This window comes from Thunnus maccoyii, chromosome 7, assembly GCF_910596095.1.
Source record: "Thunnus maccoyii chromosome 7, fThuMac1.1, whole genome shotgun sequence".
Lineage (NCBI taxonomy): Eukaryota > Metazoa > Chordata > Actinopteri > Scombriformes > Scombridae > Thunnus > Thunnus maccoyii.
Genome location: NC_056539.1, coordinates 6,048,410 through 6,072,809, shown reverse-complemented (window position 1 = coordinate 6,072,809; position 24,400 = coordinate 6,048,410). Strand labels below are relative to the sequence as shown.

Below are 24,400 nucleotides of genomic sequence, written 5' to 3'. Positions count from 1 at the left end.
CTTTTTACATTAGCTGTGCCTCAGGCACATGCAGATAACAGCAAAGCTCCTGGCTGGCAGGACAGACACCAACATTACAGCCCTGTATCACAGCTGCCAGTGTTTATCCAATCAAAAGAAAGACTACTTTTTATATATTTCAAGGTTTTCTTTGCAGATCTGAATAATATCACATGTATTTACCTCTGCCTGAATGCACATAGATCAGAAAATCATTCAAAGAGATCAACAGATAGAGGCCTGCCTCAGTTTTTATTTTATTAATCAATATAATTACTTAATATACAAGACATTTTCCTATGGAATACATTTATAAAGACATTTATAAAAAAAACCATTATGCATTAAAGGGAGACTCCTGTAAAAACGGTTGTCTAATGTCCTCTGTGGCTCTGGAGGAGCTCTGTCAGGTCTGACAAAATGACCCATGATGATCTCATCAAGGTAATCAGTTTGGGCTTGTAGACTATAACTTTATAACAGAAAGCCGGTGTTACAAACTGGAGTAATGAGCATTTACTGAGCAAGGACGTTCTAACAAGAAGGTGCTATTAGTTAAAATGTAGAAGGGAAATGTAGGAACCAGTGTTTTTGGAGAATAACCCATACTAGAGACAAAAGATCAGGATATCTCTACCACTACTGCATCAATCGTGACCTTTCTTTTTGAGTCCCCCAGTTTTATGAAATTACAATACTACATTGCTGGAGCCATACTGTTGCATGGATGACATATAACTGCATTACCGTGATAGTTTATTTTGACTCAATTCTACATACACCATCCTGCTGCTGGAAGTTATAAAGCATAAAATGTGTATTAATTTGCAACTGAAAATAGTACCAAAGAAAAAGCCCCTATAGAATAATGCCAGCTTTATCCTTGAATTAAATGTTCTGTTTCCTAACTTTAACTATACATTAACCCATACTTTAGTTGCCAGTTAATCAGTGTATGTCTTATGGCTACGTCCAGTATGAACGCTCTGTCTGATAAACTGAATATATGTGTAATACGGCATTGCATCTCCCCCAAAACATACAGTAGATGTTAATTCAAAGCTGTTGTATATGACCATAATCTGTAGACGATATGATTGTAATATAACATGAGGGCTACTTGTTAGCACTTTTTCTATCTGTATGATAACGGTTTATGTTTTAAGAACTAGTGTCTCACTGGGAAGCTTTACTCTCATTTCTGAAGCAGCAGCGGCACAGACGTTGCTCTCGCCCCCGTCCTCGTCACCACTTCACAGGCTATTCAATTAGCAGAAGAGGCATGGGAGATGCAGCCATAATGGAGCTGATGAGATGCACAAGGACAGGTGACACTAATCAGAGCGGCGCCCCATTGTCTCTGTGTGGGCATCATTAAGGAAAGAGAGTGATTTCAGGCTTTTTTTTCTCTTGGAGCCTGAACACACTCATGCAAGCTGCGTGCGTTCTCTTCCTTATCATCAATTTGCAACATGTGAGAATATATCCACTGAATAAAGTAAGAGTGTAAGGGTTTGACATAGAGGAAAACAAGAATGTTTGACACCTTGAAAATAGGTTTTAAAGTGTAAGATCTCATAAACGCCACGCTGATAAACTGATGTGATATCTCAAATGGCTGTTAGACACATTGTAATACCCAAAGGATTTACTCTCACCCTCTATTCTGTAAACTCATTCTGTTGAAGGTTTAGAAAAAGCAGAGACATCCACTCTTCACCACATCCACTTTCCTCTCCTCCACTTGACTGGGTGAGGCTGCTGATGAAGCGTGACCTGCCGCTGCTGAAGCTGCCTCAGACTGATCCCAGGGGCCCAGGCTTGTTCTGTCCTCTTTACAACCTCTGGCCTGGACTGTGAAGGAGCTCTGCTCGGCCTGCCGGTAACGGCTGCTGAGGTAACTGGACAGACACCTGAGAAAACACCAGAGAAGTACAAACATTAAGAACAGACAGAGACCCAAGCTCTGACTACTTCATCCCACATATTTCTGTCACACAGAGTCCAATTAGCTACATTCACACTTCGGCTCATCCCAAATAACTTTGTTAATATAATAACATAATCCTAATCCCATTATTAAGTCCCTCTTCACCCATTAACTCAGAGTATGTGAGAACCTCCTGTGGAATCCGGGGTGCTGGAGCCTCCTGACAACATGTGAACATACAGTCCAGTGACACCTTGTCTCTCCAAAGACTTTTGTGTTCAGTGTTCACAAAATATTCAAGAATTGATGCAGAGGTTAAATATTGAAAAAGTAAATTATACACATCTTGCTTTAAGCCACCACTGACTTTTTCAGTATTTTACCAAGAACACAATCTCTTTCTAACATTAAAGCTGCAGGTGTGTTTGGCTACTAAGGGGCAACATGACAAGCTGTACACACAATATTGACATATTGTCACATTATCACAAGTTAATATGGCAAACGAGTTAGTGAACAGTTGCCTATTTACGCTAGTTAATAGTCACTACCTTTTAGATCTGTTTTTGGTCTCCACCACCTCCTAAGAGAAAAATCTACTGCTTTAGCCACTAAATGCTCCATTTTGTCCACCAGCTAATCACTAACTTTGTCTGTCTGCTGGGCAGGTAGTGAACAGTGGGTTTATCAGAGCTTTTTGCTGCCTGCTGTGTCTGGAAAAGACAGAGATGAGAGCAGTAAGATTTAAAGAATGAAATTGTGGGTTTTACAACCAGAGCAATGAGCTAAAAGATGCTAAAAAGCTCCATAGAGCTGAGAGAAACTGTGGAGTCTTGTGATAATCCTCTTTGGGTTCATCACTATGAGTGACTCCTTTCACATTAAACAAAGACATTTCATCCATCCAATATTGGTTAAAGAGCAGCTTTAACAGCTTTGAATTGCCTGAACATACACCATCAAATATTAATCATGCTTCAGTTTCTAGAAGCAGATTTGACAGGAAAACTAATTAAATAGGTTGACACTGAACATCTGAAGAACAGATACGTTCAATTTAAATGTTTCCTCATGTTGATAAAAGCATAATCCATAGGACATTACCTTTCTTACAAAACACATTTGCTATTCAAATGAGTTGTATATGAATGTAATTCTAAGGAGGCAAAGCTGTTAAAGTATACAGTATCACTGCCAAAGGCTGCAAGTATCTCTAATAATTTCCACCAAGTCATGCTGTGGGCAATGTTTAAGACATAATGAGCAAATGTGCATACATTCTGTTCTAAAAGATCTGAAAGTTTTACACTAAAAATATAAATAAATATTATGCAAATCATAAAACTGTAACAAACCTAACAAAAGGTACAGTGTTTCAGCTTATTTTCTGACACAAAAAGCATGTTTTAGTCTCTGGAGAGGGTTAAATGCTTCATGTTGGTGCATACTAACTATCATTGCAATGAGTTGCTAGTTGACCTGAGGTTCATGTGACTGATGTGGGAGCTAATCATGACAGCTTGTCTCCAAGGTGGTTGGATGGCCTCATACTGTATCATTTCCTATCATCAGTAGCCACTTAATATCAAGACATCCACCTTTCAGTACTGCCTGGAAATCTGATTGGGCACCTGAGGAATCAAGGCCGTTTTTTTCCACTTGTGCTTTTCCAACTTTAACTGGATGCGTAAAGCTGTATACAGCAGCACCTTAATACATTTTAATTCAACAGTTTAACAATTTCAGGAACTGTTTGGCACAAAGTAATACATTGGACTGCAAACAGAAAGTCACTCACCCAGCAAATAGACTGAATGCATAACCTCAGTCCACATCGTAATTGGCTGCTGAGGCAAATCAATACCTCAGATCAGAAATGAAGCATTCTGCTTGTTTACAACATCTATCATTTGCTCTTATCAAGTGTGATCAGAGCAATTTTCCCTCCCTTAATATAGGTTTGATGGGACAAAAAAAAGCTCAATTCTCAGAGAATTGGGAAACACATTTTTTGTGCTTTGTGGTAACTAAACTGTCAACAGATAAGAGAATCCATAGTATCAACTTGTGGGTAATTCATCTTACAATTGTGCCCTTGTGTTTTCCTTTTGGAGCAGCTTGGAAATATGGTTTGAGGCCTTTGCTCAAATGTCACAGCAAATGTCTCGTCCAAAGAAAAATGTAAAGCAGAATGTAAAATGTGTATACTTTAAGCACTGTGCTCTCTGTGTCCCCAAATTCTTTTCACTTATGTGCATAGTACTGTAGCTGCTACTTCAAAAAAGCACATTTGTATCCTTGTGTACACTTATATCTGCAAAAGGGCGATGAGCTACTCGTCCTCCGGCAGCTCTGCAAACTGCTGTAGACAGTAGCGTGAGGTGAGAGAGCAGTGTAGGCCACTTTGTATCATGTCAGCACTAGCGGTTAGACGCGATCTCCACAGTGTCCCTTGTCACCAATCACATCCTTTTAAACCACCCAGGGAGCTCGACAACCCCCCCCCCCCCCACCCCCCACACACGCACATACACACACACACACTCCCTTATCTGTCAATGCTGCTTAAATAATGTAATTAATGACTTAATTAACATTTCCATAATCTATTTTAATAAATCTAACACGGCATAATGAGAGTTTCTAACCTCCAGGCAATGGCATATAAAAATTCAAAGTGCAGAGCTGCATGGTCAGGGCACTGTCTCAGTGCTGCTGCTCTCCCCATGACAGTAAACGAAGGAGAGGGTGCATATTGTGTGACAGCCTTCTGAGAGGCAGTTCAAGCCTGACAAATGTCATGTGACTTTGTGAATGTGTCCAATAAGAGACCTGCAGCAGGACGAGGAGGGCAGAAAGGATTATTTTGCAGGTTCAAAATATTTAAATGAAGCCAGAGCGCCACTGATGTGGTTGATTGTGAGGAAAAACAAGCCATTCAGTCAACTAAAATTGTTCAGCGTGTTTTCTTTAATTTTTTTTTTTTTTAATTTTGTCTTACAGCACTTGAAAGAAAATTAAGATCTTTTTCTTAAGTAAAACTAGCAAAACCACAATGTGAAAATACTCCAGCACTCAGAATTTTTCAACCCTCACCCTAACTACATTATAGTGTGTTATTAACTATTTATTAACTGTTTATAACTGCTTATAAATACTAAATAGGGAAATTTTAAATTAAGTGTTACCCAGAATTCTATTTGAGTATTACCAGCAAAATGTCAATAAAAGTACTAATTATGCAGAATAGCCCAATTCAGAATGTTAAATGGACACCCCAAGGTCCCAAAGGATTATATTTTTTTATCTTATGTGCACAAGATAATAATTTGTCAAGTTACTATCTTGCGCAACAACATAAAAATATTTTAATGGTTTAAGAGTTTTGTTGCAGGATAAGTCACAAATCATTCTTATTATTGCATGGAGTTTGGTGACCTCATATAAATCCCACCATAGCTTTGCACAACTCCAAACTGAGCAGAGATTTATTTAGCCACAATAACTGAAACACCTGTGCATGCAGGACATTTAATCTAGGGTTTGCAGTACATCAGAAGATGCCATGTTTCAACCATTTTAAATGGAAGTAGTCTTGGCCAAGAGGAGAGGTCATCAGGTGGTATCCCACCTTCACAGAGCCTTCGACCCTTATCCACAACACTCTCCAGTTGGTGGCTTCCAGCTGGTGTCCTCCCTCTTGTGACAGAGCCAACAGGAGGCTCTTTCTGCTGCTTCCTCCAACCTTTGGGCAGCTGTTTTTCTCCTGTGGCCCCTCACTCCTACTTTTGTCAGCAGATTCCTTACAGATTGGGCTGGGAATCCACGACATCTCACCTCCACTGCAAACAGCCATGTTGTCAACCCTTTTTCCTGGCAATCCTGGACCAGTTTTTGGTACTTGGTCTTCTTTCTCTCTGCTGCTTCTTCACAGACCTCTTCCCACCGAACTGTTAGCTCCACCATGATAATTTTCTTTCCTCTAGGAGACCAGGTGATGACATATAGTTTCAGGGTTGTGGACAGCACTGCTTCTGGGAACTGGAGTTTTCTGCCCATGTTGACCCTCCTCTCCCACCCCTGGGTTAACTGCAAAAGGTTTTGTTTGGCTTGACCCTAAGCAACCAGCCTCTGCCCTCTTTGATTAGGGTGATGGTGTTCGCAGTGGTTTTGTTTTGGCTGGATGCCTCTTTCTCCTTTTCTGCTCTAGGATGTCTGCAAGTGTTGTCAACACCCTATCATGATGCCATTGGTATCTCCCCTGGGTCAAAGCAGTTTCACACCCTGACAGGATGTGCGCCATGGTTCCTTTCCCTCCACATAGCTTGCAGAGATGATTCTCCCTCACCTCTCACTTGTGCAGGTTGACTGGTGTTGGTAGGGTGTTGTACACTGCTCTGAGCAAGAAGGAAATGCGAAATGGCTCCAGCCTCTACAGTTCAGCCCATCTGATAGCTCTCTTAGGGAGCTCCCACCCTGTCCAGGCACTTTGAGTTCCAAGCTCTATGGAGTTAGCTCTTCCCCTTTCTTCCTCAGTGTTGCAGACTTCATCCTGGATTATGGTTCTCTTCTCCCCAAGGCTAGAATTTGACCACTGCTGGAAAAGTTCCTAGGCCTTCTCTTCCAATGCAAGGGTTTCCAATGATGTCTCTGGTCTGAAGAGCGCATTCTGCCTGGGTGCCTGCAGTGCTGGTGGCCCACTTCCACCCGGATCTTTTTCTTATGCCAGCTTCCCTGACGAGTGGATCTTGGGAATCTCTGTATGTCAAAGAGAGTCTGCACTTGGCAACTTTGTACTCCTCTACTATAGAGGACAGGGTGAGGTGGAGCTGTCCAGATCTTATGTGTAGCTCAATAGGTGTAAAACTTGGGGGTATCCCCAACAATCTGCGAAGGTGCTTATTGACCTTCCTCTCCACTCCCTTGACTGTTGTCATAGGCACTTCATACACAGTAAGGGGCCACATAAGTCTCGGAAGCATGTGTTGTTGGTAAAACCAAAACTTGAATTTTCCAGGCAAGCCAGACTTGTTGATCTTTTTCAGCTATTTTTCCACTTGCTTCTCTATGTGGGATATGCTTTTTTTGTCTGTCAGAGTTTCATTGTACCATTTTCTAAAGCATTTGATCAGATTTCCTTGTATTGTTGGAATCACTTCCCCTTGAACAAGTAGCTTGAACCTGCTTGTTGGTTTGCCCTTTTTGCTCTGATCAGCTGTTCTCTGAGACTGGTTGTTAGTTATTTTATTGTTTGGGATTTTTATCTCCTTTAGTTGTTTGATTTTCTTTTCTCTTCTGTTGGGCTGCTTTTCCAGTTTGACTTTGTGCTCTTTCTTTGACAATGTTCCAAAGCATTCTTTGGCCAAGTTGTAGGTGATGGCTGTCAGTGAGTCGACTTTCCTTTCTGCAGTTCATGCTTGAGTATCTTCAAGCACTTTGTCCAGGTCTTTGTCCAATCTGGACCAATCCTTGGCATCACTTATCTTGGGCCACTTGATTCTTTCCTTCACTGGCTTGGGTGGGCTTTCTGGGATGGCACTGGAGGTGATCCTCATGTGTTCTTGGGAGATGCAGACACTGAGAGGTCTCTAGGACTGTGGTGTGCCTCCTGCCCAGAATTCTCCTGCGTCTCACCTGAATGTAAGTCTGTGTGGCGCGTGTGAATCACTCCTTGTCCACACTTGGACCTGCTCTGATGTATCTTGAGCCCTCTTGCACATCTTTCCGCAATGGCATTTGACTTCACATACCTCCCCTGTCAAGGTTGTTTGTTTTAGCCTTCTCTGTGTCCATGTCCTTGTCCTAGCCATCACTGTTGTGTCCATCCTGGTGAGTCTCTCATCCTCCCCCCCTCTTGGGAGACACTGGGGATATTGCTCATTTGTCATTTCTGTAGCTTGCTTGGTGCCCTCTTGCAAGTGCTGCACTGGGGTTGCTGGACCCTGTTGCCCATGCCAGTCTTTCCTGGAGGTCACTGGCTTTCCAGGGAGTTAAGGTTTGCATTATAAATAATGCATCGTATTCTATAGATTAATCTAATGTTTTGTATGTTAAGTCAATGTAATTAGTAACTATAGCTGTTAAATAAATGTAGTTATTTAGAAAGCCCAACATTTTCCCTTTCAAATATAGTAGGGTAGAAGTATAAAGTAACATGAATTGTAAGTATTTCACATTTGTACAGTTGTTGAGTACATGTAATAAGTTACTTTCTGTCACTGAAAGATACAGAAAAGCAAGTACAAGCACTAATCATAATTCTTTCTTTTGATTAAAGGATACTTTTTCAACAAAACTAAAATGTCTAATTTAATTAGGCCTTCACATGGACTCCTGTAACGACTTTCATAAAAAAATGACATTAACTGCAATACAGCAAACTAAACGTGCATCTGAAGTGATGTAGCAATGGCAACTGACAACAGGTAACAGAGAAACAGAGGCTCAGTCACTGGGAGTGTAGCAAAATCCTTTAAACCCCCCCCCCCCGCATTAGACATGACATGACCACATGTTACCATTTCACTGAGAGTCAGTGTAAATGATCACAATAAAAGGTCAACTGTTTACTTGTTTATTTTTGTCTTAAAGTCTAGTTTCAAAGATTACCAGGCCATGTGGTCGGTGAGAGACATGAAGGTTGCTCCTTACAAGGACTTCCCCCCTAAGGGTGAAGAGTGACTGAGATGCACCCTGACAGGGGGCAGCAGGAGGCTGGCACATCCCAGGCAGCACAAGCACCATGGGGCATGGGTCTGTGAGGCCCACCGATCCTATAAAGGGCACCCTCCAACCTTCCTATTGTACCAGTAATAATGTAAGTACTATCTGACAGCTAACCTGTGTAATGCAATTGGGCACCTCCATTATCATACATTATATTGATTTGATTTATTTATTTATTGAATGGGACAGTGTGCAGTTTATTAAAGATGCACTGCACCAGAGTTAGCTTAAAGCTAATGTGCTAATTTGCCCCCCCCCCCAAGAAACCAAACAAACAAACAAAAAAACACACAGAACACACCATACAAAATACAAAGCTACACACAGCACATCACATACACTCACAATGTCAATTAGAAATAATGTAATGGTAGGCATAAAGATGTACAGTATGTATATGATCATTTCTGTTCTATATAATATAGTTGTATATAGACTTTGAAGTTTCAATAAATATATAATTGGTTATTTTGAATGATTCATACACATTAATAAAGTGTTAGTATATTAACAGTATAACTGTTAGCATGACAACATATTTGAACCTCTTTCAACTCAAACAATGAGCAAATACCTGCAACAAACGTCTGCCAAGAATGTAGCTTGTCTGAAGCTGCTGAATGTGTTGTAAACAAACCAATTTCCTGTCATAAAATTACAGCTCATTACTAGCACGGATATGGGCTTAAACAACATAATGATGCAGAAGCACATTACCAGTGCAACCATATTTATTAATTACCAGTTCACTAGCCACATTCCTTGCAAAGGCGGTTAATGGGGGGAAAAAAAAGTTACGAGCCTTGTTGAGTTAATTACAAACAGCCTCTCTTATTTTAGTTGATACAAATATTGGGGAAAGCACAGATGTAGAACACAAAGTTTTAATTTTGCTACTGGCACGAAAAGCAGTTTAGGGTGATTGGAGGGTTACATCACTTCTACTACTAACATCATATTTTACAATTAATTCCAAGAAGCAGGGGGGCTTGTCTAAATCCCAGCATTCAGTTGATTAAAGTCAGTTAGTAAAGTAACATTAAAAATGGGGGGTTGTTTTTACTATTAGGAACATACAGTCAAATTACTATGGACTATCATTTCAATATTAATTCTAAGTAATCCAGTAAGTATATATTTTCTAGAAATTTGAAGCCTGCGTGAGTTACTGCATTGGGCAAAAACAGATTACATAACCTGTATTTGTAATCTGATTACAGTATCAGCCATATGTTGCTTTCTAATCACAGAGTAGATATTGTTTATGCCAGGAATCTAATGCATTATTTACAAGTTAGATGCTAATAAAAACAGACTGTTCATTTACTAATGGTTTACAGTACCGCAGGCATCGTTCCAATTAGCAATATCAAAATGGGAAAGAAGACTAAGTGAAAACAAGAGAAGGGGGGGTGTTGGGGGTTGGACAACAACATGTTTTCAGAGATGATTATTTGGATGACACGGGCACTCACTGCATCTTGTTTTGAAACTCACATAAAAATGAAATGTTACTTGAAAGTATTGTTTGCATTTGGCAGATGAAAACACATCTGACCAGAATGGGAAGATACATCATCATATTAATCATTCATATTCTGACTGTGTCCACAGTGGCAGATCAGACCAAAGGGAAACACATGTCTAAAAAGTACAAATACACAAGTTAATAAATACTAAGTGAAAAATGAAATACTCACTTGATCAGGAGGATCTCTGTTAGCAGACCAAAAGAGGCTGCTGCCACTTTAAAGGTGCTGGGAGGAGGAGGGTCGGTGAAGGCGGTCATCATGCAATGAACAAGATAAGGCACCAGTCCCAGCAAAACAAACGCAATGATCAGCACAAGCCACGTCTGCCACTGGACGCTCACCGATCGCCATGGAGATCTCCTCTGAAGCTGGTACTGGATGAGACAAACAAGCAAGCAAGTCTGAGTCCTCATGACTTCACACAGTCACACTGAAAATCCTCAATATTCATCAACATGGTTCTTGTTTTAGATGCATAAGAAATAATAAAAGCTACAAACACATTTTAGCAACATTAGCAGCATGGCTCTGTGGATGACTGTCGGTTGGTGGGTCCACCACTTTGGTCCACGAATAACAACTATTGGATGGATTGCTATGAGGTTTTGTACAGATATCATTGTCCCCATAGGATGAAGCCTACTGATTTTGGTGATCCTCTGAGATTTCACCTACGCCACCATGAAGTTCACATTTTTGGATTTGAGTGAACTGTCTCAACAACTATTAGATTGCCATGCACTTTTGTAGAGACATTCATGTCCCTCTTAGGATGAATTGTAATGACTTCAGTGATCCCTTAACTTTTCATCTAGAACCATCATCAGCTCAAAATTTCAATTTGTCCAGAAATAATTACATTTCCATTAGCCCAAAATGTATTTTGTGTGTATACTAATTACCGAATGTGAGCATGCTAACATGGTAAAATAAGGTGACCATGGTAAACATTACCTGCCAAACATCTGCATGTTAAGATTGTCATTGTTAGCATAATGATATTAGCATTTAGCACTGCTGTGCCAAAGTACAGCCTCACATAGCTGCTAGCATGGCTGTAGATTTAACCTGATAATTAGACTGAATAACAATTTCTGTTTACCTCATTCATTTTCCCTGACATAGTGTTCTTGTTTCTGGTCAGAAAAGGGAGTTATTTTGTTTAATTTTTGCCCAACCAGTCAGTTGCAAATGGCACATTGATGCGGAAGCTGCAGTAGCTGCTGCTAGAACCAATTTACATTTTTGATGACAAAGAAATAAGCAGATTTAAAGCTTGTTATTCTGTACGTTGACTTACAACCACCTGCACAAATGCGCTATGCTTGTTGCCATTTTTCTGATGCTACTTGTCATGTATGTTGCTATAAGTAGCTAGCTATTTATGAAGATGACTGTCAAGACCATTCATAATCCCGCCTACAAAGCTCTGATTAGTCGACTGTTTCTCCAACCTGCTGAAATAGCTGTTAATTGGCACAACAAAAGATCTCTCTGAATCACTGAACAAATCTGAGATGTGGGCAACGATTCAGAGGTCTGAAACCAGGCAAGTGGACTCTTAGTGTTGTTGAATTCTAAGCCAACTGTGAAAAGAGTTGGTTTCATTAATGTCTGGCAGATTACAGGCATAGCCCCCTGTGCTTAGATGTGTGTTTTAAACCAGTGTAACATACATGATGATTTGTCCAGACTCTAGTTGTAATAAACACTTCCTAAAAGTCTGAGATAAGCGTTTTCATCCTAAAGCCTCACATTACAAGATAATGTCTGCTTACATTGTCTATGGTGACCTGCCCTGTTTGACACAAACTAGTGCACTGGCCAAATTGTGGTTGTAATTGGGTTTTAAATTGTGTAGCGTGTTCTCAGCTCAAAACAGTCGATATCTGCTGAGCTACAGAGCCAAAGAGTATAAAACAGGACAAGTTTTTTTCCCCCAAATGAAAATCCTAGTAACTGTAGTGTGATACCACAATGGAGAGTAAACTGTTCTGTGCATCCAGCATTTTTTTAACTTCAGGCTTAAAACAATTAAACAGATATAAAATACCCACTAGTAACATACACACATAGTCACATACATAAAAACACTGAAGCATGCATGCAGTCATCAAGCCAGCATGCAAACACTGCCTTAAATCCTGGCCAAATATTGCCTTACTCTGGAGACAAACCAAACCACTTGAACAGCGTTTGATTAGTGTCTGGAATTCATCTGCAAATGCACACTTGCCTTGTCCTCTTTCATGGCTGCTATTCATTAATTAGATTCTTTGTGCAACTGAGCTATCCTCAATGTTTAAGGTTACATCAGGCCTCAGTAAGTGGCTGCCTGATAACAGAATGCATCCATCTTCATTACTCAGCCCTTTCTGTCTAGGCTTGCTCCTCCACAAGTGAGCTATGTCAGTAGGTTCTAAGGAACTGATACATTTCATTGCATTTAGATCCTGAACTTTTGCCTCCTTTGATTTTGGTTGCTCTGATTAAATTACTGGGTTGTGTTTTCCACTCTTTAGTGGTGATTTTTCCTTCTCAAGGTGGAACGGTGGTGCAGCCAAATGGAAACCAAACACATTCTTTTGGTTTTTAGATGACCAACTCTCTTTATGAATCCACAGTAAGGATTGTCGGATAAACAGCCACGTAATTTGTAAATCTTCTGTTAACGTTAGTCTTGACTCATTTATGCAAGAAACATTCCATCCTGTCGTAGTGGATCAATTAAAAAAAAAAAGTCATTATTGTCAGTTGTGCCAAGCAAAGAAAGTCTGCAACAAGGTTCTTTTAAATGAATCTAGTCTATTACACATTTTGAACATTTTGTCTGATCTTCAACATCAAGTTAAAGATCATATTAAGTTTATTCACTTTAAGTCATTACTTCTGTTTTAACTCATGCATATCATGTCAACCAATAATTTAGAAATGATTAAATTTGAAATGAGATTTCTATCAAATTACTAATTTAATTAATCATATATAAATTAAAAGCTCATGTTGAATTTATGAATCTTTTTGCATTTGGTTTCATGATGAAAACCAGTCTGCGTTTCTGCTGGTACAGAGGCTATTAGAGAAAGAGAGAGACAGAATAAAAAAATGTAAGCTTATTCCATCTTTTTTGCCAAAGAAAGCCCAGGCATTCAGATAAATGTCTTCACAAACCAAAACACATGTTTTCAATCTTTGAGGAAATATGAATAGACTCAACTCCCAAGGTAACAACGGAGTGAATGTATTGCCACACTGTGAAGGCTTTCTTTTGTTATTTAGGAATAGAACCTGATAACACAAGCAATTACAATGGAACTAAATGTGGTGGTCAGTCCTTAAGGTTTGAGTGACTGAAAGCAATTGAACATATTTTGGTAACAATCTTGAAAAGACACATTTAATTGAGGCTGTTTGCATCACATCCATCAAGCGGGGCCTCAGCTTTTAGTCATATCAAGGCCAAGCCAGTTTGAATCAGGTTAAAAGCAGCTCAATATGTTTATTGTATTCCCTCTGCCAAATTAATTATCTGTGAAGAAGCTGAGTAACCATAAGGAGACAGACCATCACATCTGTCCTGTCTCCACATGACTGTGTGGAATGTAAGCATGTTTTATAATATTTTGGAGAGATAGAGAAAGACCAGTGGTTCAGATAACGAGACACAATGGTCCATTTATTCCTTCAAGGAGACATATGATTAAAGACACTGTATATGATGATATGTATCACAGACCTGGCAGACTCACCTGCCCCTTTTTTGGTTAAGAACACTGTCTCATCAGAAATTACATTTGCTGTGTGTCTAATCTGGAATTCAAATAACACGTGGTAATCCAAACACTGCACTGAGAAGAAAGCTGTAGCTTAAGAAGTCAACACACAATACATTAACCACTGGTTAAAAATCACAGTGTGTTAATTACATCCTGATGTTTTATGACTGTGACCTTTAAACACTATACCAATCAATCAATACAGGAGGGAAGCAGCCTATTGGGAATATTTAGATCCACAGATTCTGAAAGTAGGGCACTATTTATCCAAGTACAATCATTATTAATAGCTGGACAGTCAACCCAAATACATTTTCTGCATATTTTCCACCTTACCCCTTCTCCCTCCAGAAGTACAACCGCTACCACATACACCACCAGAGGTTCTCAACCTTTTTTGGGTAAAAGACCCCCCAGTAGGGGAAACCTACATTGCTTTATTGTAATACAACTGCATAAAACAGCATATGTATACACAATCAAAATGAACATGATCTTTATATTGCCTCTTTTTGCTCTCTGTCTTGGTTTTCTTCTCCTGTGGACCAGATTCTGTTCGACCGGTGTCTGAAACAGACAGTGGTTTGTTACCTTTTGGCCATTTCTCCATATTGCTAATGCTACAGTGAAAAACACTTCTTCGTGTTTGTTTGTTTGTTTGTAGCTACATTTCAAGTGCTGTATGCCGAACCATGCAAGTCAATGTTTTCCACAACACATTCCTGCAAATGTTTCTCAATAAAAGCCTTGTTCAGAAATGAAGGGTTTCTGTCCACTGAAACACTAGAGGGCCTTTAATTTGAAATGGATACAGGAGGTGTTGAGTTCTGGATTAACAGTGTAATGCAGTAATTTTAAAAGGGCAAACGGGAGCGGATCAAAACAAGGCTTCGTACTAAAATATGACCAATTATCAAATAGAGGGAATGAAAAATAATGGCCTGCTATCTTCTGCAGCTGAGGTAAATAAAGGCCTTGGTCACTATTTGAGGAAATACGGTTTGTCTGTAAAGGCCATAGGATTTCACGGACCCCTTGCATTTACACCATGGACCACTAGGGGTCTGCAGACCCCCGGTTGAGAAACAGTGACACACATTGTCCAGCAAGGAGATAATTAACCGGAGTTATCACATTGGTACAGCAAAGGGAACAAAGGGACAAATGCAATATCATCCTTGTGAAGTCATGGTCAGACATGTTTGACCCATAAGTGACTATGATATTTCCCCTGATATTATATCGAACACCAATGATTATAACAAAAAAGTTTTATCGTAATGTTCTCAGATGTAATGCTCAGGGTGGAACAAACTGCTGCAGGAAAAAAGTAATGATACAGCATACTCAATGCAACAACTGTATAGCTTTCATTTTCATCCCTTTTTACTTTGCATTCTAGCACGGTATGTATGTAGCAGTAGCAGATGACACAAAAACAGGTGGCCGTCATTTTGCTAGCTGAAATTACAGTTGCTGTAATAAATGTTACCTCTGTAAATTAGGCAGAAATGTAATCTGAAGCTGATTTTTCCAGCTGACTTGTTTGAAGATGAGAAACCTGCAAAACAGTTCTAAATATGATTTGGTTACATAAATGACATCATGCTAACGCACTTAATGATAAAAAAGAAATCGCTAAAGCTAAAGCTTAGAGGTGCCATAATTGCACATAAGCACACAAAGGTTACATTTATGCTGTACTGTTAGTAATAAAACATGTTTTACTTTTATAGGGGAAGATAATTCAATATCTCTTCCTTGAATTCAATAAAGAGCAGGACAGAGTGGCTGATGTTAGCCTAAACGTTGTTATATATAATATATATTGGATATATTGGGTTTCCACCATAATTATTAGAAGTTATCCACATATGCTAATGTCAGCGGCTTTAGATCAGATAAATAGGGTTTGGTCAGTGTCCAGTTTTGCAGGTCCGGTTTACAAGCTTAAACCAGTTTGATTTTATGCAAACCGACTAAAACGGCATTTGTCATTATGAGACGTTCTGGCAAATTAAAAAGTAGCCTACATCAGCAACCTGCGCCAACGATGCTAAATCCAACTTGTATTGCATTAGTAATAAGTGATATGACAAAGTGATTGACATAATATTATGTTTGTTTATAAACAGAGCCACTAGTGCCTGAGTACAAAAAAAAAAGATTGACAGGCCATGCGCAATTTAGCGCCAAGGCCGGCAACAAGGAGATCAAATTTCAGTAGACCAATCAAAGGTGGGTGGGGAGAAGACATTGCCCATGGCACATGGTGTGTTGTTTACTAGAAAGTTCATGTGTTTTTTGGGGAGATGAGACAAAACATGGCAGAGTTATAGTCAAAGAAAATGCAAACTGTGCAAATATAGCAACAAACTGATGAAAGAGGTGAGCCTAAAAACACAGATGAGGCAACGTGTAAACACTGCATGAAAAAAGTCATGGCAAAGGGTAGTAATACATCTAACTTGTATTCCCACCTGCGAAAATATCATGCCTGCATTGCTGCACAGATGGGCCCCACAGTGAAAGGGGGGCAGTCATCTGGGCTTACTTCAACACAAATGTCCATAGAAGGGATATTTACCAAGGGCTTGAAATGCAAAAGAAACAGTGCTAGATGGAAGAAGTGCACTGAAGCATCACTGCATTAGTTTATTTATTAGTTTGATGTTAAATTTTAGAAGAAGAAGTTGAATGGTTGTTGTGAGAAATATAAACGCAATGTGTTCACTCAGTTGTCCTGACTGTGGTACCACTACACACTCATTCATGGGCTCTCATTATGTTCCACTACCAGTATCTGGCTTACTATCAAACCGGTTGGCCAAACCCTACAGACAAATACATTGTTTAATCCATTCCATATATATATATATATATATATATATATATATATATATATATATATATATATATATATATATATATATATATATATATATATATATATATATATATATATATATATATATATATATATATATATATAAAAATTATTCGTTGTTCACAGCTGAGGGTGTAGCCAACGGTCAATTCCACCTTTAGATGTCAAAACAAACTAACATTTGGAAATGAGGCATCATACACATTTGCATATGTGATAATATATGGCAAATTTAGCATTTGGCATATTTACCAACTAATTTTTTTTTAATTACCATAATTCTTAATTGTACCTGCTGCAATGGAGATCTGAATTTGTTTTCTTGAACTGGCTCAGTACTTAGTGACCTTTTACTGGCAGTTATTGGTTTATTGACAAACTTAAGTTAGATCTCCTAATTTCAGGTACAACACAAATTAACTGTGTAATGTGGAAATGCCAAACAGCTCTTGAGTCTCCCATGTACATGCTGCTTGTTTGCTAACAACAGGGATGAAGTTCTACTTAGCAGTACCAGGCTAGAAAGTCTATTAACTTATTGAGATTAAAAGCCTGATGCCTCCCACCCGCCCCTCCGTGGCCCCTTCCCCCGGCCAGCATCACACCTCCAAAGGAGAAAGGTGATTGATGAGAGCCATCAGGCAGCTTGGAATCTCTTCTCTCATTAGACTCCTTATGCATCTGAGCTGTTTCAACACACTGGGAGAGCAGGGCAGGGGAAGGGAGAGAGGAGGTGTCCATCCTCTGACTTTTTAGAAGATAAGTACTTGCACTAAAATATTTATCTTGTACATTAATCTCTGGGAAATTTATTTGCCATTATACTTTCCCTGAGAAAAAAAGAGACTTTTTTTTTTTAAATAGAGAAGTGTGGTTTCCACTCCCTAATCTTCATGCTCAGTGAGCTTTCTCTCTTTCGACTCGCTCATGGGACTGGTTGGAAATTAATGTCCCTGAGGGAGCGGTGTTTGGACAGTCAGGGTGGATCCTGTCATCGACCACTGAGGCTCTCTTGAGGAGGGTTAGCTGGAGTGGCAAAAAAGAAGGGAAAGAATTTTACATATGCAGTTCCCTAATGCAGATGTGTTCAATCACATTAATACTAGTGTAGCACATTATTATGTACTAATTGCCAATGGATAGTAGCATTACTATAATTTGCTGCTGATTAGATCACTGCCATTCTGTTCAGATAAATAATATCATTGTACCTAAAACAATAACCAAGATGAATGGTCAGAATCATTGCCCTGTGCGGAAACAATTTAGTTTAGTCAGTCAAGTGAAATGTTTTTGAGGAACTATGGACCAAGGAGGAACAAAGAACTATGAACCAACAAAACTATGCAGTGTAAATATCACATATAAAATGAGGAAGATACGGAAATCGTGCCTTTTATGTGATTGAAACATTAAAATTGACCGTTTGCTAACACAAGAGCGAAAGTGGAAGGAACTAATTATACCGTGACCATAACATAAACTGCAAACATTAGCATGTCCAGCTAACAATAGCTGACTACCTACAGTAGTAACCCAACCCTGTGTTACTACGAAGGCCATATCATTAGCTAATTACACTGCTTTGTGGGTTACAGCTTGTTTAATAAAAGCCTTGTTCATGAGTTGCACGTCCACTGAGGGGGAGCTGGCTGTTGATTATCAGTGTGCACGTAATGTTAGCAGCTCAGTCTTGCTCTTTATCGGATTTGGGGAATTTTACACTCCAACAACCTCCACCAAACTTGTTACCCAAGATATTTCTTGAACATTAAAGTTTGCCAAACATTGATTAGTTCATAAACTCAAAGCCTTTTCTCATTGAATGTTATGCTGCATTCACATGCTCCTCACACGGTCCCATTTCCCCAGTTGGGAAGTCATTCTTCTGACTTCAGTGTGTTCATGTGCTTTTAAGTCGTAATATGGAAACAACATGGATGCTACAAAGATATTTTATATTTTTTCCCCAGACTTGTTGCTGCAAGTCCGGGGATATGTAGCTTTATCATCAGTCTTTTAACATGGTATCACATATGTATCCCTCAAATGCATATTTAATACCCTTTTTACGGGCTTCTCTTTTAAAAACAAGTCAGCTGGAGACCACGTTATCAAATAACTCATGTAGCTAACATTAGCTTAATTAGCTAGCTACCACGGATAAAATTTGCTAGTGACAGTTTTAATTTCAGTTGTGAAAATTGATGGTTTCCAGCTAGAAATATGAAGCCTGCTTTTGTCTAGGCTACTTCTGTTTGAACCTATTGTTTAAAAAAATTACTGACATTTTCAGTGGTAAATTTGCCAGCGTTATCATTGTAAACTTTGTATGTGCCGTGTGAGAGCTTGACAGAGGTGGCAGGGCTTAGCTCACAGTCAGTTGTGGCTGTGTGCGTCTTTGTGTGTGAGGAAGTGTAAGAGTGTGGGAGGATGTGCACGTGTGCATGTGAGTGAGAAAGACAGAGAATGCATTGTGTGAAACAGTTTGTGTGTCAGAGAGCGAGAAAGAGGGAGAGTTTGTCTGTGAAGGGTGGGGTTTTGGTCATCTGCCATCGGATAAGATATCCTGACAAGGCAATCAGAGAGAAACAAATTCTGCAGCCACACGGGTTCAACTCTCTCGTTCTTCACCCTGATGAGCTTTTGAAAAATGGAGTGCAGTTGAAATTGGTTTTGTATGAGAGCCTTCAGATCTGTCTCTTGTCAGGATTATTGCCACCTGTCTTCATTGGCTGCAAAGGTCTGTTAATTAATCTGCCTCTCCTTCTTAGTGGCCAGAGAGGCCCGGGGTGCAAATGGAACATAGTGCTGCCTTCCCTCCTCAGCATTGGTGTGTCAGATTAAAAGGTTAAATGTGCTATGCCAAACAAATACATGTTTAATTTAGGATAAGAGTACTGTGATGTTAAGCAACATGTCTAATCAGTATTATTAAAATACTACATCATGTCCCTCTTTTCTAATTTCATGAGTGAAGCTCTTTAATTGGATATTCAATTTAATTTTGTTAATGAAAGTCCAGGGAAATTTGGTTTGAGGGACAGTGATATGTCTTGTGATCAATGAAGCTGCAAATAGAGCTCTTCAAAGATCTTCTCCTGAGTGATCGTGAATGTTTTTAACTGTGAAACTGCTTAGTAAAAAACATGACTTATAAAAAGAGGGACAATTGACAATTTGGCATTACATAAAAAAGCATAAAAGTAATGCAATGTGCTATGTTCTATATGAAGGTGGTCCTTGATAAAACATGTCAGCTGATATCAGTTAATGTAAGTGGAGGCTTGCAGTTAAGAGCACCAGCGTGTGATCCAGCATTGATTAATTGGACATGGATAGATTAATATACCACTGGATACCCATGCCAAGCTTATCAGAGTAAAAGTGTTATTACACAACCATCAGCTGTGATGCTGTGAATGAGCAGGAGGAACACATAGAGCATAGATGGATTTACTAAGCCAGGATACTGCAAGATAGGAGGTGTGTGTGTGTGTGTGTGTGTGTGTGGGGGGGGAGACAGCGAAATGGACTTCTTTCTTTTGTTGCATGAAGCCCAGTCACAATCCCACAGGAACTTGCCATTGGCCTCGGCCCTGCAAAATGTCAAATTGATCAAGTGTTAGCAAGCAGGGATTGTCTGCTGCCGAGTGTCTGCACCTGTGCATTCCTCTAAGCGTTGAGATCCCAGCAATTCTTGAAGGGAAGTTTGAACTTGGCCTGCTGTTTGCGGCTCAGGCGTACCCAGACTTGCCTGGCTGAGAGCAGCTTGTATTGTACACACTCCTGTCACTCTCTGCTGTTCCTTTGGAATGTAAACCACCAGTGTCACAGCGGTGTGATATACTAGGGCTGCATGTTTTGCAGTGCAGGTGCAGTTCGGGGTGCAGCACAGCCCTGTTTTGCAAAGTTACAGCGTGCAGACCGTTCAACATCACAACAGTTACTTGGACTTCACTGCATGCACAATAAAGTTTCTTTTCCCTTTACAAGTCTGAACAAAGAAAATCATCAGATAATGTTCATTAGATATTTTCCCTCTGAATGCATGCCACAGTACCCTTAATTAACAGCACTTTTACATATGTTTGATTAAAGTAAAAATGGGCTGTTGTTTCTCCAAGGACGTCTTTTCATGTGAAGAATACTTTTTCATTTAGCAGATGCTTATATGCAGAAGAGTGTTGTTGCCGCCCACAGGTATAATCAACCAGAAAATTAATAATCATTCTGCAGGACTACAATAAATCATTACGTTTTGGACAATTAATAATGGAGGCGAAGCTTGGGATGTCTGATTACAATAGTTACGATGCATATCATCAAGATTTAAATTTAACATTTCACAATGGAATTTCAGACACCAGTGCACATTACTGATGTTTAAATTTGGCATTAGGGTGGGTCATGGCAATTGAGGGATGGTGTGTATCTCCATTAAAACTCTAACCAAACTGCTATTGAAAAAATTACAGTGCAGAACTTTTTTCAGCAATAAATTTACGTTTGATACAGGATAAGAGCTTTAATGCAGATGACGTGGATGACCTGCTGCTTATGGTTGTAATATTTCTGTAGTTAACAGGATGAGAAGCTGGTGGAGGATAAAAGGTATTTTTCTTTCTTTCACAGTTCTTTTTACTGAATTTTACATTTTACAAAAATTTACAGCAAACACTCCCCACCCCTTGATGTCACACGATGGATGTTAAACTTGCTCTACTTTATAGAAAAATGCACAACATGGTATGCATGTATATCAAAGTGTACACAGTGAAAGACCATAGCTAATGCAAGGCACTTAGTAATGCTAAATGAAATTCAGAAATGAAAAGCATTAATGTTGTAATATCAGGTCAGACAGCACACCCAGGCCCAAGGTGTTGGAAACAATACCCAAATGTGTGTCCAGGGCCGAAACATGATCATTTCCAGTATCTATTCATGTGCTTGTGTGGAGGGGTTGTCAAGGATCGTGACAAAAGGTATTTTCAAATCGTACTGTGCCTTAATCATATTAATACGGTATGATTTCTTGGGGCCATTCCTTTTCTCTTTCCTCAAAGCCAATTTAACAATGTTTGCTCATCTGCTAATGTGGATAATTTAAATAGAATATTGAGAACAATTTAGTTTTAAAAAATAAAGAGCAAGGTTTTTGGCTGCAGCCATGCATGGAGGAGAGAAAAATCAATTATGTCTCCTCATCAAGGCTATTTCTGTAGAGCAGAGGCTATACTTGTCGTACATACAACTTTTTGGAAATATCCGTGGAAACAGTGTTAAGCTTCAAACCTAACTAGGTGGGCATTTCACATGGCAGCGGGAAACGCTGGTGCACTACTGAATGGTCATAGCTCTGTATGGACCATGAACATTGATACAAGTTCATTTTACTCTGTTTCAACAAACCCACATAAGGTTGGCTATTGTCATTATTGTTAGCGGCTCAAGCCACTGTGCTAAAAACCATTGTGCTAAAAAGTTTGCATTCCCTTTGGAAAGTTGAAGCTAGTAAGCTAACATTGGCGCAAAAGCTGGTAATTGCCTGTGTGGACGTTGGACTTGAAGTGATAAAACATACTATATTTAGTGCCCACATATTGCACAAATCAAACTACCTGTACCAACATTGTCAGTTGGTATCAAAAGTTTCCGCCCTCTGGAGAACACTAATGTAGGGGGTGCTGTCACTGTAGTTCTATTTGGTAATCACAATTTTGACCAAATAAGCACAGCAGTCAAAACAAACATAAATAATAAACCGATTTTTAGTAAAAAATCATTTTAATTTCAGTTCAACTTTAATATTGACCTCAACAAGAGTACTAGCTTCCAAGGTTACAACTAATGGTAATTCAAAATAAACAATAAACAACAAACAATACCACTTAATGTTTATTTGCAAAGAAAAGTTGCTAACATTGAGGGCCTTGTCTCCCTTCTTCTTTGGCAAAATAATCGCAATTTATGAAAAAGGCTTTTTTCTCTGACTAGCTGGCAGGATCACCAGTAAATCAACCACACATGCAAAAGCTTGACTTCTAAGTAAAAATCCCAAATGTTGCCATTATTTTTTACAGCACCCTCACATCCCAGGTGTGCAGATATCTTACACGCTGCAAGGCTAACCTACATTGGCCCCTCTCAGTTTTGACATCAAGCTTTCAAGAGTCAAAGAAGAAACACCAAAGAGCACGGGGGTCCAATACCTGAGTGAGGTAGTCAGCTCATTGAGTGGACATAAACTTCCTCTGAGAGGGATACACCTGACATGTGATGGGAAGGGGGAAAGAAAAAGGATTAGTTAAACTCACTCAACCTTGGCTGACTCACAGTTTGTGGAACCACAAAGTAATCTCAAGCACATTCACTTCGGAGGCAGCTTGATGAGCCCAGGCCAGTGATTTATTCATCTTAGGCACGTTGCGAGGCTGTAAGAATTTGTCAAGTTAGAATCCTAATTAAAACTGTTAATCACAGATTCCTGTTTGTTCAGCACTCGAGTGAAATGAAAAATGTGATCAAATTATTCATTGCTCCCTTTCAGACAGGTAAGTCAGCATAGCCCGGAGCGTCAATGTGCCGCACAACTGTACAAAGTTTTTTTTTTTAAAAGGCTTATGAAGACTTTAATCCCTGACTTTTTAATTTATTTGATATACATAGAAATGAGAAGTTGACATCAACAATTTAACCACCTGATCAGTTTGAGTTTATCCATTTATGTAGATCAGCATAAGTTGAGACATCTAGAAAATGGGCTCCAGGCAGTGTAAAGTATGCAGCAGACTGGATCAAAGTGCATGCTCAGAACTCACAGAAATGTGCTGCTCCTACTGAGAGTGAAGCCTGCAGCTACATTACACTAAGGTTAAGTGATTAAGGAAAAATTGCTTTATTTTCTCATCCCTAATACTTCATACGGCTTACCAGTCCTTGTTTTTTCATCCTGTTCAGTTTGACTCAGTCATTGTGTCATTTGTGCTTCTTAAGCACAGGTCACATAATAAGTAATGTGCTATACTTCTGATCAAAACAACATACGAGCTTGGATGAAAAGCCCTGTCTCCTTTTAGTATTACTGTACTTGTAGAAAGGAAAACCAAGGAGTCTAGAAGAAGGGCCCAGCAACACAAATGGTTGTATCACCTCCTGCTGTGATGACTCTATCAAAAGAAATGTGGACACCAGCAAGCAGTCAATCTAAAGACCACTAGTGGGTTCCTTTGATGTACAGTAGCTGCCTGATAACAACTCCAAAAATGGATGAAATATTGCATCAGACAGTTTGACTGAGACATTTTTCTAAGTGTACTACATGGATGCAAGACATTGATTATTGAGAGGTTAAAGCGTGCTGAGTGAAAAGTCCTCTGAAGCGCTCATATCATGTCAGAATTTTGTTCCAACCTTAAATAAATATTCGAGTTGTGATCCTTAAATATATTTATTGCTCATGTTTAGCAGTCACACACACAGGTTAGAGCAAAGAGCTGTCAATCAGTATGATTTACTGTCCTGTAAGCTCCAGTAGGATCCAAAT

At 39.4% G+C, this 24,400-nt stretch overlaps 1 protein-coding gene across 6 annotated transcripts in view; it reads right to left on the bottom strand.

The window, feature by feature from the left end:
- Positions 1-244: 244 nt before the first annotated feature.
- LOC121901146 overlaps positions 245-24,400 on the bottom strand; it is a 155,882-nt gene continuing 131,726 nt past the window's right edge. For all 6 annotated transcript variants that reach the window (XM_042417848.1, XM_042417846.1, XM_042417849.1 and 3 more), the window contains 2 exons: positions 10,357-10,562; positions 245-1,913 (listed from right to left, as the gene is read on the bottom strand). In XM_042417848.1, the coding sequence (XP_042273782.1) occupies positions 1,691-1,913; positions 10,357-10,562 (429 nt within the window). In that variant the 3' untranslated portion in view covers positions 245-1,690. The remainder of the gene's footprint in view (positions 1,914-10,356; positions 10,563-24,400) is intronic.